Here is a 15,722-nt window from a genome sequence, read left to right on the forward strand (position 1 = left end):
TCGGTCTAAAATGACTCTCTAAGAGTGTGGCAGCGTGGCATTATTCCTGGGGTTTGGTCTAAAAAAGAAAAAAGCGGGACCTGTAGACAAGGCCCATAAAAGTGCTGCCATCTCCTTTTGGACATGTTTCATGAATATAAACTCCTGTCTGAACAATTACTGTTGAGGGGAGAAAGGACTTTGGAGTTTGGAAATTGTAACAACAACTTATCATTTTCTCTTAGCAACCGCAGCGAAGGCGACACCTCTCTCTCTCCCTGTCTGTCTCCCTCTCTCTCTAAGATGGGCTGACACAATAATGCACTGTATGGCTCTTTAGATCCCATTTTTAAACCACACACACAGATCATAGTGGAACTGAGGCACTCGGAGGTAGGATTGTCCTCAGATAATGAAAAAGAGCTGTACAGCAGGTATGCTTTCGGTGACATTTTTTTAAAAAAATCACAGGATAGCTGGTAGTGATGTCTTGAGAGGAGAGGAGCCAGCCTGGGTGCAGAGCACAAGGTCGTCTGGTACGCGGGTCGTAGACACTCTAGTTACCGTAAAGGCTGAGGTCCTTAATGTGTCCTTCAGGGAAATTATGAGGTCTTTTTATGCTATGGTGTTTAAAAACAAAATCTCAAAAAACAAAATCACTCTCCAACTCCCTCCTCCTCCCCTTTTGCTGGCAGCTGCTGAGATGGGTTGCGGATTGAACAAGTTAGAGAAGCGTGATGACAGACGGCCTGGAAATATCTATTCGACTTTGAAGAGGCCTCAGGTGGAAACCAAGATAGATGTGTCCTATGAATACCGCTTCCTGGAGTTCACGACCCTGAGTGCTGGTGAGTACAGGCGCCCGCCCGGTGCTCCTGGTGCCGGGTGAGCTTGGGTCCCGCCTCACACTGCAGCCCCGCCCTGGGCAGGGTCTTCGGCTGAGGCTGCCTGATCAGTGTGGGGCAAGGGGGGACCCAACATGGACATACTGGGGAGGTGGGCAGGGTGGGCCTGTCCCAAGGGGACTGTTACAGAAATCCAGATTTTTGGGGGGAAAAGGGTTTCCCCCTTTCACAATTTAAAAGATAGTGACTAATTCAAATGATAATAAATTAAAACCATACATGAGCCAACTAGTACACCTGAGTGGGCTGAATTTGGCCTATGGGCCAACCTGTTTGCAGACCGAGGTTCATGCCAAGCACGTGGAAAGGGAAACCTGCCTTATCTAACACTGACACCGTCTGTCTGTCCAGCCAAGTTCACCTGCACACTCTTCCGCCGCCTTTCAAGGGTGCTTATCAATCTGGGCTTGGCTTTGCCTCGCCTGAGCCAGAGGGTTTCTGGGTAGCTGCCACCACCAGCATCCCACTGGTGCTGGGGTGACTGGCAAGTGGGGTGGTCCATGCTGTCATCCCAGAGCGTTTGCTGAACACTCATTGTGCATAGCACTCACTGTGCAGAGCATGGGGCTGGTGCTCTAGGGAGAAGGTTCCCTGGAGCTGCTCACCTGGTGACAGAGAAGACTCATACACATGGGGGAAAAAACTCAACACGCTGTTATTGTGAGTCGGAAAACACATAAAGTATGTTTTCAGAAGAGGAAAGGAGCATTCTTCCTTTTGGGGCAGCAGGGGTCGGGGGGCCTGGAAGTCGGGAGCAAAAACCAGGTGCTACAAAACTAAAGCATCTTAAGACACCTCCTCCCTGGGCTTTGAGTGTGTTTTAGGCTTCTAGTAACAGAAAGAGAATTCATGGGACAAGCCCTCATGTTCGCAGGTGTGCGTCCTGGCTCTGTTGTGGAGTAGCTGGGCCATGGCTGGGCCTGCAGCGTCCTCAGCTATCTGATGAGCAAGTGCATATCCACCTCCTAGGGCGGCTGTGATGATTAGAAGGGGCGAGCTCAATGTGTGGCACATAGTAGGGTCAGTGTGGCACGTAGTAGGGTATTACTGCCACTCCTCTTCCTCCTCCTGGACCACTCCTGCGGTGACCACTTACATGCTGAGCAAGGCTCCCGAGTCCAGAGAGAGATGCATATTGGGTGTCTCTGCGGGCACCTTCTGTGTACCCCTCCTAGTCCCCCAAACTGTACCCAGCTACTGCCTCATCAGATGGCTTTCTGCTGGCACCCGTGATGAGTAATGTTACCGCCATCCTCTTAAACAGCTGAACTTGACACCTTCGTCCTCTGTGACCAGGCCTCCTTAGCCACAGTTTCCATTCCGTCATGTCACCCATGCCCAGTAAAGCTGCTTCTGAAAATGCTTGGAATAGAGCTGATATAACACGAACAAATCCAAACACAAAATTATTTGGAGTGTCTGGTTACCCATCATTTATTTGTTCAGTGAATATTTGAGTGCTCATGACATCCTAGGCATTGTATTTAGAATGATTAAGGAAAAACACCACAAGCATGTATAGGAAGAAAGATGGGAAGGAAATATATGGAGATATTACAAATTGATTGTCAAGGTGCTGCAATTATGGAGCAATTGTTTGTATACATATACATGCGTCCGTGTGTGTGTGTGTGTGTGTGTGTGTGTGTGAATATACCTACATATATACATACAGCGCTGTGGTTTACTCCTTCTGTTACTGAGAAGACTGATGGGTGCCGACCCCCTGTCTTCTCACTGCGTCCTTGCCCGAGTTCCTTCCCTACCCTCCTCGTCTGTCTGTCTGTCCGTCCATCTGCCTCGCTGTGCCCCACTCACAGCACCCGCACTGTTTTCTGCGTTGTGCTCTTTTTGATTCAATTGTCTCTTTTTCTGATTATGAAATGAACTTATACCCATTATAAAATGTTAGGGAAACATTTTTAAAAATCCCAACCGACCTCCCTGCATTCAGCGCTTGTCCTAGCGTTCGCATCGCCCTTCTGCTCACGGCCCTGCCGTGGCCCCCTCACCCCCAGGGACCCTGGCTTCCCTCTGCCCTCCTTCTCCCGCTGTTGGTCCTGCGTGTCCTGCCGCTGTGCCTTGATGTTTCCAGAAGTCCCTGGGCCTCCTCGGGGCTTTGGCACTGCCTGTTGCCTCTGCCTGGAAGTCCTCCCAGGTATACCCTTCACTCAAACTCTTATCCCCCTTCTCTGTAGGAATTTTCCCTGACTTTTTAAAATTTCTGCCTAGCCCTGGCCAGTGTGGTTCAGTGGGTTGGAACATTGTCTTGTAGACTGAAAGGTTGCAAGTTCGAGCCCTGGTCAGGGCACTTGCAAGAAAGCAGCCAATCTATGTTTCTCTCTCACATTGATGTTTCTCCTCCTCTCTCTAAAAAGCAGTGAAAAAAAGAATAGAATTGCCATCTATCCTCCAATCCCCATGCCTTCCCCTCTTGATTTTCTCCACAGCACTTCTTACCATCTTACTTGCTGTATTTTGCTCATTGTTATCTGTCTCTCTGTTTGTTGTCTGCTTTCCTTCGAGAGGAGATAGAAGGCCTCCTAAGGAGCACAGTGCAGGGACCGTGTCTGTTTTATCCTCTGCTCCATCTCAGTCCTTAAAACAATGCCTGGCACACAGTAGACATTAATAAATATTTGTTAAATGAATACTCAATGTATATTTTTCTATCCTGCATTTTAGCAACTTATCATTTTATAGCGAGGCGTGCCTCCTGTTGTTCCATATGTTCCAAAAATATGATTTAATGGCTATACATGGTTTAATCATTCAGCATACCATAATTTATTTAGCAGTCCCCTTTCAGTGGATATTAGAGTTATTTTGGGCTTCGGGCTGTTATAAATAATGTTGTGATAAGCCAGGCTGGACATAAATATTTGTGCATATTTCTGATTATTTCCTTTGGAATTATTGAGTTGAAAGATAGGAATGTTAGAACTCTCAACAAATTGCTCTGTGGCCTTCTAGATAGGACCTGTTTGTGCCAAACACAAATCTGGGCAGGCTGAACCCTGTGGCTGGTTCCCCTGTGTGGATGAAGTGGAGGTTCCTGCTGGTGCTCAGGGCTTTTTGAGGCTTGGTCTGGCCCTTTGCAGACCCTCCCCCAACTGTCTCCAGGAGGACATGTGCTGTGGCCTTGGCCTTGTCTGCTTCCCCTCACCCCTTGCCTAGGACCCTCATTTCTCGGCTTCCTGATTAGCCCACGGCCTGCCCCACCCCCTCACTGCTCACCAGACTCCTGCTCCTTCTTGACATCCATCCTGTCAGGATTACTTTTTTCTGCATGCCAGTAGTTTGTCAGGATCATCCTGTGGCACTTTATTACATTATATATTACACTTGTGTTTCCTCGAGGGCTGAGACCAAGCCTGGCTCACCTCTCTGCTCTTCTTTCTCACTCACGCTTCCTGGCTGAGCACAGCGTGTCCGACTGGCCGGGTTCTAGTATGCCTGCAGAGTGAATGCCGCGGATACCGACTGGTTTCCCTGGCGGCCTCTCGAGTTCTTTTCCAGAAGTTCTAACGGGATCATTCGTTAATGCTCCAGAACGGAGCCAACGTTTGTGGGGAGCCTATGATGTGCCAAGTCCTACGATGGGGCATTATATTCCTGACCTGATTTTCCCCCTAACTTTTCAATGCTGTCGAAGTATAATTGAAGCACTGCAAGTATTTACAGGGTCAGCCTGCGAAACCACCGTCTCGTCAAGATGCAGAACCTTCCCTTTCCCCCAACGGTTTCCTCCTGCTCCTTTGCAGTCCCTCCTTTTTCCCTACCTTTCTGTTCCCAGACAACCAATCATCTGACCTCTGTCATGCCTTCTGCCACTGATTTTATTTTATAGAACTTGCTATAAATAGTCTGGCCTGGCTTCTTCCATTCAGCTTACTTATTTTGAGATTCATTTATGTTGTTCCGTGTGTCAGTAGTTCATTCCTGTTTTATCACTGAGTGGTATTCTCTTTTACGGAGGGACCAATTAGTTCATTCCTGTTCATCTGCTGATAAACATTTGGGCCGTTTTCCAGTTTTTTTGGTGTTTACAAATTAAATTGCTGTGGACATTTGTCTTTGTGTGGCTTCTGATGTCATTTCATGCTCATGTTACCCAGTGAGGTATGTGGGTTCCCTCATGTCTTTTTTGCTGTTGAGGGAACAGAAATTCAGAGAGAGTAAGAAGCTTTTTGAAAAATATAGTGCTGGGAAGTGACTAGGGCAGAATTTGAGCCTAGGCCTCTTGGGCATCAAAGCTCTTGGGCCTTATAAACTACAAACAAAGTGCTAGACAAATGGGCCCTAACACCAGTTAGAACATTCTTGATAGGAGACTTGTGTTATCATTGAGAGGAACATAAGAATATTCCTCTTCCATATGGTGGTGGCCACAGGAGATTTTTAAGTAGCACTTGATCTGCTTATTTTTCCCAGAGAAGATGCTCATCAGACTTTTAACAAATTGTAAGTTGGGGAGAGGGTGTTGGCCCAATTCCACCTGGTGGCTTAGACAGGAAGGGGACCATGTGCGCTTTTAAAACATCAAGATGACAGCACCGTTTTGTTTGTGCCTTGCTCAGAGCTCGTGCTGTTGTGGATGACACTGGAACCTGCAGCGTCACTTGCAGGGCTGGCAGAGGGGAAGAACAGCAGGAATCTCGCAGTGAAGCACATGAGCTGCCAAAAATCTCAATTCTGGGGGATGTGATTGGGCCTTATATTTGCAGTTAACGCTGGGCACCAAGGGATGAACCTGCCCTCTGGTGGGTTTCACCGCAGGTGGAGGCCCGTAAAGCGTTGCAATTTCTGCAGAACGGTGCCTTGTTTGTCCCGTCTTACCTGTGCGTTCTGCCAGTTTCTCTGCGCTAGGCCATTCAAACACCACCTGAAAGCCACCTGCGGCGGCTCCGTGAGAACCGGCTGCTCTTCGCATGTGCCCGCTGCCGGGGACAGTCGGCACAGTGAGTGGTCTGTTTAATGAGGCCAGTGCCCAGAGTTCAATCTTTGCTGAAACATTCCAGTCCGGCACTGACCAGTGCAGGACCCACCAGCCATATGGCTATTTAAGTGTCATAATTAACTAAAATTAAATAACATTTAAAATTCAGTTCTTCTGCCACACTAGCCACACTTGAGGTGCCCAGCAGCTGCCTGTGGCCGTGGCTGCCGTGCTGGGTGGTGCAGACAGAGAGCACTTCATCACTGCGGGACGTTCTGTTGGGCTGCTCCAGTCTGTTTTCAAGGGGGGACAATTCAGGTCCCTCCTGAGTCCTGAATCCACAGCTCTAATTCAGATTAATGTATTGTTTTTTATTATGGAAGTTTACCCTTGGGTTTTCTAGGGATCGTGAAAATCAGGTCATCGATACCACCAATATTTACTGAATGCCGATCTGGGGCCAGGGTGTCGAGTCCTACAGGACGTAAGGGGAACCAGACGGGAGGTTGATCCTGGCTGTCTGAGCTCGGCTGCCAGAACGTGTCACAGAGCGGGCGGCTCACACCACAGACGTTTGTTTTCTCAGAGCCAGAGGCAGAAAGAGTTGGAGGTAGAAAGGTCGAGATCAGGGGGCCAGCGCGGCGGGTTTCTGGTGAGGGCTGTCTTCCTGTCTTGCAGAAGGCCGCCTTCTTGCTGTGCCCTCGCAGGGCTGAGAGTGAGAACGAGAGAGAGGGAGCTCTCTACTGCCTCTTCTTACAAGGACTTTAATCCTATGAGATTAGAGTCCCCCCCCTTTATGACGCCCTTTAACTTAAATTGCTTCCTTTTTCCAAATACAGTCACATTGGAGGTTAGGGCTTTTACATTTGAATTTTGAAGGGACACGATTCAATGGCCTAGTCCACTTGTTTAGATTGGTTCAAAATCTCTTAAAAATGAAGAACCAGGTGATTGTAGTACTCAGTGCTAAAGTGCTGGTGATAGAGGGGACGTGGTAGCCCCCAGTCCTTTTGGAAGGGCGTGCGTGTCAAGGAAGGCTTGAGATCTGCAGGTGGATTTGGAGTGAGCTGGGCAGAAGAATGAGGGTGGAAGGAGATGATGTTTTGAGGTAAAAGGGAAAACCTATGGGAGGGACCGGAACCCAGAGACAAACCGTGCACATGGTCAGCTGGCAGCAATTTAGTTTGGTGAGAGTATGGCTTTTGAGAGAAGTAAGTGGGGGCCAGATGACTAAAGGTCTTAGGTCTTGGATTGAGGAGTCTAGGTTCTCTCAAGAGCACTGAGGTTTTTAAAGTGGGGAGAGGTGACTTGATCAAATTCATGTTCTGAAACGCCCGCTCTGGCTTTAGAATGAAGAAGGATGGAAACTATAACTGGGGGAAAGGAAACCATTTGGAAGCCATTGCCATCATCAGTCAAGAGAGGAAGGTATTCTCAGTTGAGTGCATTGCAGCCAGGACCAGAGAAGTGGGCTGGGTCAAGACAGACTAGGACTGGGTCCCAGGGTCTGATTGGCAGGTGAGGGAGAGTGGCTAGTAGAGGAGGACGTGGATTTGCCGCGCACCTGGTTGGCTGGCATGAGGGCCACACAGCTGAATACTCTCGATTCTGCTTTAAAGCATTTTCAAATAACATGGTCACTCAATCATCCAAGTAGCTTTGAGGTCCATAGGGAAGATACCATATTTCTCTCTCTCTCTCTCTCCCTCTCCCTCTCTTTTCCGAATGAAGAAATTGCCTTGACAGATAGTAAGTAGTAAGTGAGACCAGTGTTTGAACTCTCTTCACCCAGAATTCTTGTCCTGAACACAAAAGAGAGAGCTCCATGCCAACCTGTCAGGCCTATTGACGGGTTTTGACAGTATTGTCAGATTTGTTTAAATCGCTGTATAGAGGTATAACTTATCTGAAATAAACATGCCCATAGTAAGTGTGTGGTCTCATGAGTTTTGATCAGTGTAAACACCTGTGTAGCTACCCCACACTAAAGGTGCAGAATGTCTCCATCTCCCCTGAGTATTGCCATCCTTCTCCCCCAGCCCTTGCCCCAGACAGCCGCTGATCTGCTTCCCGTCCCTGTAGATTCGTTGTGCTGCTGTTAGGATAACAGGAATGAAGCACACAGGAGAGATTCTTCTGTGTCACACCTTCTGTTTAACTCAGCACAGTGCTCCTGTGAGTCACCCCTGCCGTTTCAGAGCCCGTTCCTTTTTGTTTCTGAGGAGTATTCTATTGTGTGGTTTTGCTACAGTTTGTTTAGTCACTCTCCTGTTGAACATTTGGGCTGTTTCCAGTTTGGGGCTATTATCAAACAAACTGCTATGAACATTCGTGAAGAAGCCTCGTGAGGACATATGTTTTCATTTCTGTTGAGTAAATATGCAAGAGCGGAATTGCCGGGTTGTTTGATAAGCGTGCGTTTACCTTTGTAAGAAACCACCCAGCTGATTTCCAAAGTAGTTGTACCATTCTACACTTCCAAAAATGTATGAGAGGTAGTAGCTTCGTTTTTTTGTATGTAATAATTAGAGTTACTGTTTATGCAGCACCTAGCATTGTATTAATTCATTTTATTTTTTTATTTTGTTTTTTTAAAGATTTTATTTATTTATTTTTAGAGAGGGAAGGGGAAGAGAGAGAGAGAGAGAGAGGGAGAGGGAGAGGGAGAGGGAGGGAGAGAAACATCAATGTGCGGTTGCTGGGGGCTGTGGCCTGCAACCCAGGCATGTGCCCTGACTGGGACTCAACCTGCGATGCTTTGGTTCACGGCCCGCGCTCAATCCACTGAGCTACACCAGCCAGGGCTGTATTAATTCATTTTAAACCAGCTCACAACAACCAGATGAGGCGGGTGGAGTCGCCTCCATAGTATATATAAATTGAGATCTTGAGTTTGGAGACGTTATGAAAGGCACTTGGCCTGGGCCTCCTGGCGGTTGGGTGTTTGCAGCACACACAGTCCTCTTACCGAGCAGAGGACCCTTCACTTGGGGCTCTCTTAGTCCCTGAACCTCCTGCCCACTGTGGTGAGTTTAATGGAAGGGCTCCGCTGTGAAAACGTTGAAAAGTAACTCATGCTTTATTGCATGTCTTCTTCAAGCTGGTTCCTCTCAAATTCCTGCTTGTAAAGCACTCCCATGACACGCGTTACCATTTCTAGGATCAGTTCTCATTGCCACATTTTTTAAATTCCCATCTTTGTGGTTTTCCTGTCTATGAGGTCTTTCAGAGCTGACCTCTGGGAATTTTTGTTTGGCATTTGCTGACCAGGCTCATACTGGGATTTTGGCTGCAAGCATTTTAGTCTTAAGCTCTGTATGTCCGTTTTGGGTGGTCATGATAATAACAGGGCGACATTCGTTCTTCGAAACGTGCACATTGTGCAACGGATCATTTCAGGGTCCAGTTGTTATTGAACTTCCAGCCTGGGCAACTGGACCCTAAACACAGCTGCAGAAGCAGTTGATAATCATTGTCTATGTAAGTTGCCCTTTTAATCTCTCTTCCCAATTAGGAAAAAAGACTAATATAAGAAGAAGGATCACAACTTACATTAATGTCTAAAAATTAACACATTGAGGTGTTTTGGGGCTAAGACCATGGGTGCCCAATGGCCAGTTATAAATCCTGGCACTGTGGATTTTATGGGTTGGGAAGGGGGCGTGGATAAGCAAGTTTAAACATAGCATCCGAAATAATGTTCACTTCCAGAGGAAAACTACAAGCCTTTAGGATGAATCCTTTCTTTGAAGGAATGGTTCTCCAACTTGAGGGTGATTCAGAATCATCTGGAGGACTCTTTGAGACCCAGAATCCCAGGCTTCAGCCCCAGAGTTTCTGATTCATGAGGTCTGGGGCAAGGCCTGAGGCTCTGCATTTGTAACGAGTTCCCAGGCGATGCTGATACTCCTGGTCTGGGGATCACGCTTTGAGAGCCTTCAAAGACTAGGTGGAGTGCAAATTTCTTTTATCTGAGTGGAAATAGAAGGGAAAAATGATACTGGTGTGTTCTTTCTTTTTAATTTTTGATTTTAGAGAGAGGGAAGGAGAAAGGGCAAGAAACAGCAATGTGAGAGAGAAACTTTGATTGTGTGCCTTACTCATGTGCCCCAGGGGACTGAACCTCCAACCCAGGCATGTGCCCTGACTGGGAATCAAACCAGCGACCCTTTGGTTTGTGGGAAAATGCCCAAACAACTGAGCCATACCAGCCAGGGCTGGCGCGAAATTTTTTTAAAGTATAAAATAAATTCAATAATTACTTTTACACCTAATTGTATGTTATGACCAACTCCCAATTTATTGCCATAAAGTAACTTATAATGAGTTTGGAACGACAGGCCATACTCCTTAAAAATACATACTGGTTGGCACAGTGATTCTCAAACTTTGCTTTAATGATTTCCATGCCCAGGCTGCACCCCAGACCAATTAAGCCAATCTTGGGGAAGGGACACAGACAGTATTTTTGAAACTACGGGTGATGCCAGCGTGCATCGTGGCTGAGAATGAGTGAGCGTGCGTTTGTGAAGGGCCAGGTGATTGGTATAAGTGTGGTACCCCAACTGGTTACCCTCAGGTGGGCTCTGTGCTGAGATTCTGTTTCCCGTCAGCCCCCGGGGCTGTGTGGATCTCCTGCAGGTCGCCCCCACACCCCAAAGGCTGCTTTCTTTCTCCTGCATGCCGAGAGTATGCGTGACATCGTGTTGGTTAGGATGCCTCGGTACAAACAGTTGTTCTCACACTTTAGCAGCATCTGAATCACTTGGTGGGCTTGTTAGGACACAGGTTGCTGAGCCCCTGCCCCTAGAATTTGTCATTTTGTAGGTCTGGGCTGGGGCACAGGGCTCTGCATTTCTAGCAGGTTCCCAGGCACCGTTGCCACTTGCTGTTGCTGTTACGGGGACCACGTTGAAAACCACTGGGTTAGACCCAGGGCAGTGGATGTCCTCCCGGCAGCCAAAATCATCCTCCTTATCTGAGTCTTCCATATCTCCACTGTCACTGAAACCCAGCTGTCCCCAGTGGTCACCCAACCCCCAGGGTGCCCTAAAACGTTACGTGCCTGTCTGTGAGGAAAGCCAGCATTTCTCAAGCTGGCTCCCTCCTATCCTTTCGTACCCTGATCTCCCAGCAGGGATCCCAGCAACCTGCTCACTGTTCCTGAAACGGAACCATGCATTCACTCCCCGCTGCCTTTGCATGTACTCTTCCCCATGTGGAGAGCTGCCATTCTTACCCACCCGCATGGTGTATCTGGGTCCTTGCTCTCCTTCACGGTCTAGGAAAAGCTTCTCTTCCTCCAGGCTCTCTTCTCTGAGAGCCCAGCCCCTGGGGATGGCCAGCCACTGCAGAGCGGGGCAGAGGAGGGCACAGGAGGGAAGGATGGATTTGGGGATGAGAGGTTGCATGCATGGAAACGAGTGTTGACTGGGAAGTTACTGGGCTCCTCTGAAGGAAGAGGAATGAGAGATGGGTCCATGGGACAGTTTCTTGCTGGCCAAGAAGTTTGTGGCCAGTCATCTGAGGTTTGCAGACAGCCCCTTCTTGGCCAGGACCTTCGTTATTGAGTATCTGTGTGCTTCCCAGTTGGCCAGGGCAGGAGGCCATGGCTCAGCTCACGGGCATTCAGAACTATGGCTTTGGCCAGCACACGTGGGGCATACATCCCCATATTGAGATGGACCTTGTTTTCAGTTACGTGGTCCGTCACCCTGTCTCTAACCACTCCACCTTAGAAGCAGGTCTGCCGGCTGTGGTTGGCCCTGACAGTCATGTGGTCCAGCCTCTTTCTTGGCTCCTTTTTGGAAGACTTTGCCTCAATTAGGTCTCCACCACCTCTGTTCCCTACACCACTTTTCTGTTCATTTGCACTGGCCCTGCCTGTCTGATCAGGCCCCATGGAGTGACATAGAGTTGGCAACCCAGCACAGGCATTAAGGGACTGAGCTTGAGTCGGTGCTGCGTCAGGGAGTTGGCTAGGAGTGCCACGCGGCTGCAGGTGCCTTCAGGTATGGGTTCCCCTTTACAAGGAAGCCCCGCGTAGGAAGCTATGGAAAAGAACCGGGGACATGGGGTGGTTATTTGAATGACAGAAAGATTGTTGGTTTAAAGTGGGTTTGACCATGGGGTTCCTTCAGATGGAGCCTCGAGTGCCCTGAAGTGTTTGTTTTGCCATCCGTAATGAGGTGTTTATCACCTCTCTCTAAATACGATACCTGCAGCTTTAGAACATAACAAATTCATCTGTAATATTTGCAGCTCTTCAGCAGAATTGAACATAAAGTCACTGATGTTGATGGCATTTTTTTTCAGGTAAAACAAACAAACCAATTTTAAAGCAAAATGTCAGGGGCCATGAAAGGGAGGTGTGGACAGACAAAAGGAAGCCCCAAGGTAGCCCATGAGGTTATAATGTCAGGCAGAGGGTCCCCCAAGTCTGAGTTGGAGGGGTGACTGTAAGCTCATCCCTGAGGGAGGACCCTCCGGCTGCAGCCCTTCATCTCCACAGCAGCAAGGCTGCTGCTCTGCCCACCTTGGCCTGCTGAGAATCACCCGCAGGGGACAAGGGTGATGAGCAACAGATTTGGATGATGAGGATAATGTTAACATTGTAACAGTAATGACAGTAGTAACAGCTAATGAGCCACATGCCATGATTAGTATAAGTTAATCCTCAGAGGATCCTGCTTTTACAGATGAGGAAATGAGGCTCAGAGAGGTTACCCAATGTGCCCACTGTCACACAGCAAATATGTGATGGGGCTGATCAGAGCCAAGACTTGCCTTCTCCAAATCCTTTGCTCTTATGCAATGTTGGCTGTACCACAGGTCTTTCAGGTACAGCTTTGAGGTTCAGTAGTCTCTGAACTGTCATTCCAAGACCCCAGCTGCGATGGTCTTCCCTTTGATAGAGCTCTGCTTTAGGGAGAACTTACCCATATGTTTGGTGAATTATAGGTTGTGGGCATGAGAACAGCAACTAAGCTTTGTGCTATATGGGTTGTCATGCAGCTTCATGTGCTTTCGCTCAAGTGATCCTTGAAGCTTCAGAGGTGTTTTTTCAGCCTTGTTTTGTGGATGGGGAGGCTCGGTCACATGGCAGACATGGTGTGGCCCTGTAAGGCAGACAGGGCCACACCATGAACTTGGGTCTTCCTTCTCCATGTGGCCTGTCCATCTCGCTGCTGCCCAGGCCCCTTGGGACCTGGGGGTTGGAAGCTACATTGAGATCATGCTGCCTATCACTTGTTGGGAACCACTTTCCTTATTTGCCAAGGTCAAGAAGATTGGCTAATGACCCAGTGGAGTACAGAGTTGGCTTCCATTTGTTGCTGGTTTTAAAATAGGGCTGTTTGACCTCTAGCTCAGACTGGAAGACCCAGTCTGAACTTGGGTACGTGTGGATGGCTGCCACTTACTCCCAGTTTTGTCAGTGCGCCAAGCTCAGAGTTTATCCTGCGCCGAATATAGACACCTCCTCTGCTGAAAATAGCGTGTGCTGTAGGGCATGAAAACATTTTTCTTTCCTAGAAAATCGCTCCTTGCTCCACTAGGTAGCATCGACCTCTGTGAAACCATCTGTTCTTCCAATACAATTCCCAGACTATTAGATTAAACAGTTTCTCCTATTTTCTTTCACTATTCATTAATAAACTGTATTGCAGAGTTCTGTATTATATAGAGAAGATGTGTGTATGTATGTATTTAATTTCAGTTTGGGCAATAGCGATTGTCGGGCACCGTGAATTTATCTGATTTCCTACCCCTGTTTCACTTTTGTTTTTAGTTTCTGTAACTGCTAAGAGTTGTTTTGTTTTTTAAGACTCATGAAAGGAAGTCAGTGGCACGACTTTTAAGTGGAGGTTCTGGGTTGGGACGTATGCCAAAACAGACCCTGTTTTTAAGCAGAAGAGGCAGAGTGGTAAGGAAATCGGTTCCCATAAAACATGCCTCACCACAGACAAATACCCTTTTACAGAGTTGGCGGGGATTTTCAAAGATAAATGAGATAATATGTGTGAAATGGCTTTAAGCTTTTCTGAGCAGAGCAGATACATACATCTCCTGTATTGTTGTTGCTTTTGATAATGCAGCCAAGTCTGCTGTTAGTGTTAATGTTACTGTTAAATATTCACTAATGGAGGTAATGAGATTAGATTTAAGAGGAAGGAAGGCATTCTTTGCATTCCTTTCTTAACGTAAAAAGTCATCTTGCCTTTTTCCCAGCTGCTCCAAATCCAGGCTGAGAAACAGCACTCAGGCTTGCGGGCTGAGCGGTGTGTGTTTGTGTGGGTGCACACGTGTGTGTTTAAGGAGTCAATTTCTGAGACTTAAGTCTGCCTGGATGTAGAACGACATTCCTTGATGATGACTGTTATCTGTCAAAGCAAAATCCAGTTATTTTTTTCTGCAGGGATTCATAAAAGCAGCCCTGTGGTAGTGGCAATAACTTTTCTCTAATTTGGTTAAAATGGAACAGAACACAAGCTAACGTTCTATGCGCCCTACTAATTATTACTAGTGATACTGCTTCAAAGAATGTTTGTGAAGAAGCTTTATCCAGTATTTTGTCCAGATTTCACCGATGCTTCGGAAGAAAGGAGGCCCGTTAAATTTTACCTGTGAAACATTTTACAAAGCAATTCTGGTGTGAAAATGTGGGTGACTCTGGCTTCCAGTTTCAGGTCATTGTCGTTACGTGCAGATATCCTGGACGTAAAGGATTCAGATCTCCTGATAAATAAAAAGTGTGTATGTCATCAGTACCTGCCACACTTAGTGGCAGCCGGGATTTTTTTTCCCCATCCTGTTGCATAAACATGCTTTTCAGATGCATACATATGACTCCGTAGGAGGAGGAGACATGAGTTTGACAGCCTTCTAGGGCCCTCTTAAAAAAGGAAGGGGATTATTTCAGTTGGGCATTTCAGGTGTAAATTCAGAGTGCTTGGTAAGCACCGTACGGAATGAGTATTGCTTTTGATGCAAGATTGGTAATATATCCCTGAGGGAACTGGCGTGCTGGGTGAGGTGGAATTCTTTAATGGAGAAAGCAGTCTTGCCTGACAGATTATACAGCAAAATTAATTCATTGGATATTTACTGAATACCTGCTCCTTTTCAGGCTCCAGCTGGGCGTGCACAGGTGAACGAGAAGGTGAGGTCTCTCAGTGTAGGAACCAGCAGCTGAAACATCCCCCTCGATTCTCTGTTATTAACATCCTAGCCCCGTGTCTCTTCTCCTGTATCTGGAAGCCCGCCCAGAGTGGGCACAGCCCTAACAGAGTCTGTGTTTTATCTTGGGAAAGCGTCTGCCTCCACTTTCCAGGATTTATCTTTGACCCAGCATGGCTGGAGATTTGTATACTGTTTGGCAGGCAGAGGAGAGCCCTGCAAGTCCTCGACCAACTCGGACCTCTGGGCCCACCAAATGGCAGCCTGGGAAATGCCCTGGGTTCGTGCCTCCATCAGACCAGCGTCCTGGGGGTCAGCGACTCATCTGGGCTGCTCCTGCCCACAGGCCGAGCTTTTGGGGACTCAGTGGGTGCATCTGGGATGCCCTGGGCATGTGCTCCCAGGCTTGCAGTCCCTCATGGCTTTCTTGGTGAGAAATGGTCTCTTTGGCTAGGGCGAGGCGTGAAGGGAGTTACTGCTGCTTCTTCCAACCGCCTGGGCTGGGGTGATGCCAGAAGCATGACTAGGGGCAGGGAGAAGGGTCTCCAGGGTTTCCTGGATTTCCTTGCTTTACCCCCCAAACGGGTGGCCCGACGGCTCCTTTTCTCACCACTGTTTCCTGACAATTTGGAAACTAAATTAAAGCAGAAACCTTTTCTTTTCTTTACTCAGTGGATTCTTTTTGTGATGCCATACAAGCGGATTCGACCAAAATAACTAAA

At 47.7% G+C, this 15,722-nt stretch overlaps 1 protein-coding gene across 1 annotated transcript in view; it reads left to right on the forward strand.

Annotated features, from left to right (window-relative positions):
* RFTN1 (raftlin, lipid raft linker 1) overlaps window positions 1-15,722 on the forward strand; it is a 186,468-nt gene that overhangs the window by 16,135 nt on the left and 154,611 nt on the right. The window contains exon 2 of the mRNA XM_045856862.1: window positions 675-827. Coding sequence (XP_045712818.1) covers window positions 683-827 — 145 coding nt within the window. The 5' untranslated portion in view covers window positions 675-682. The remainder of the gene's footprint in view (window positions 1-674; window positions 828-15,722) is intronic.

This window comes from Phyllostomus hastatus, unplaced genomic scaffold, assembly GCF_019186645.2.
Source record: "Phyllostomus hastatus isolate PE091 unplaced genomic scaffold, TTU_PhHast_1.1 phas_scaffold_129, whole genome shotgun sequence".
NCBI classification, from domain to species: Eukaryota; Metazoa; Chordata; class Mammalia; order Chiroptera; family Phyllostomidae; genus Phyllostomus; species Phyllostomus hastatus.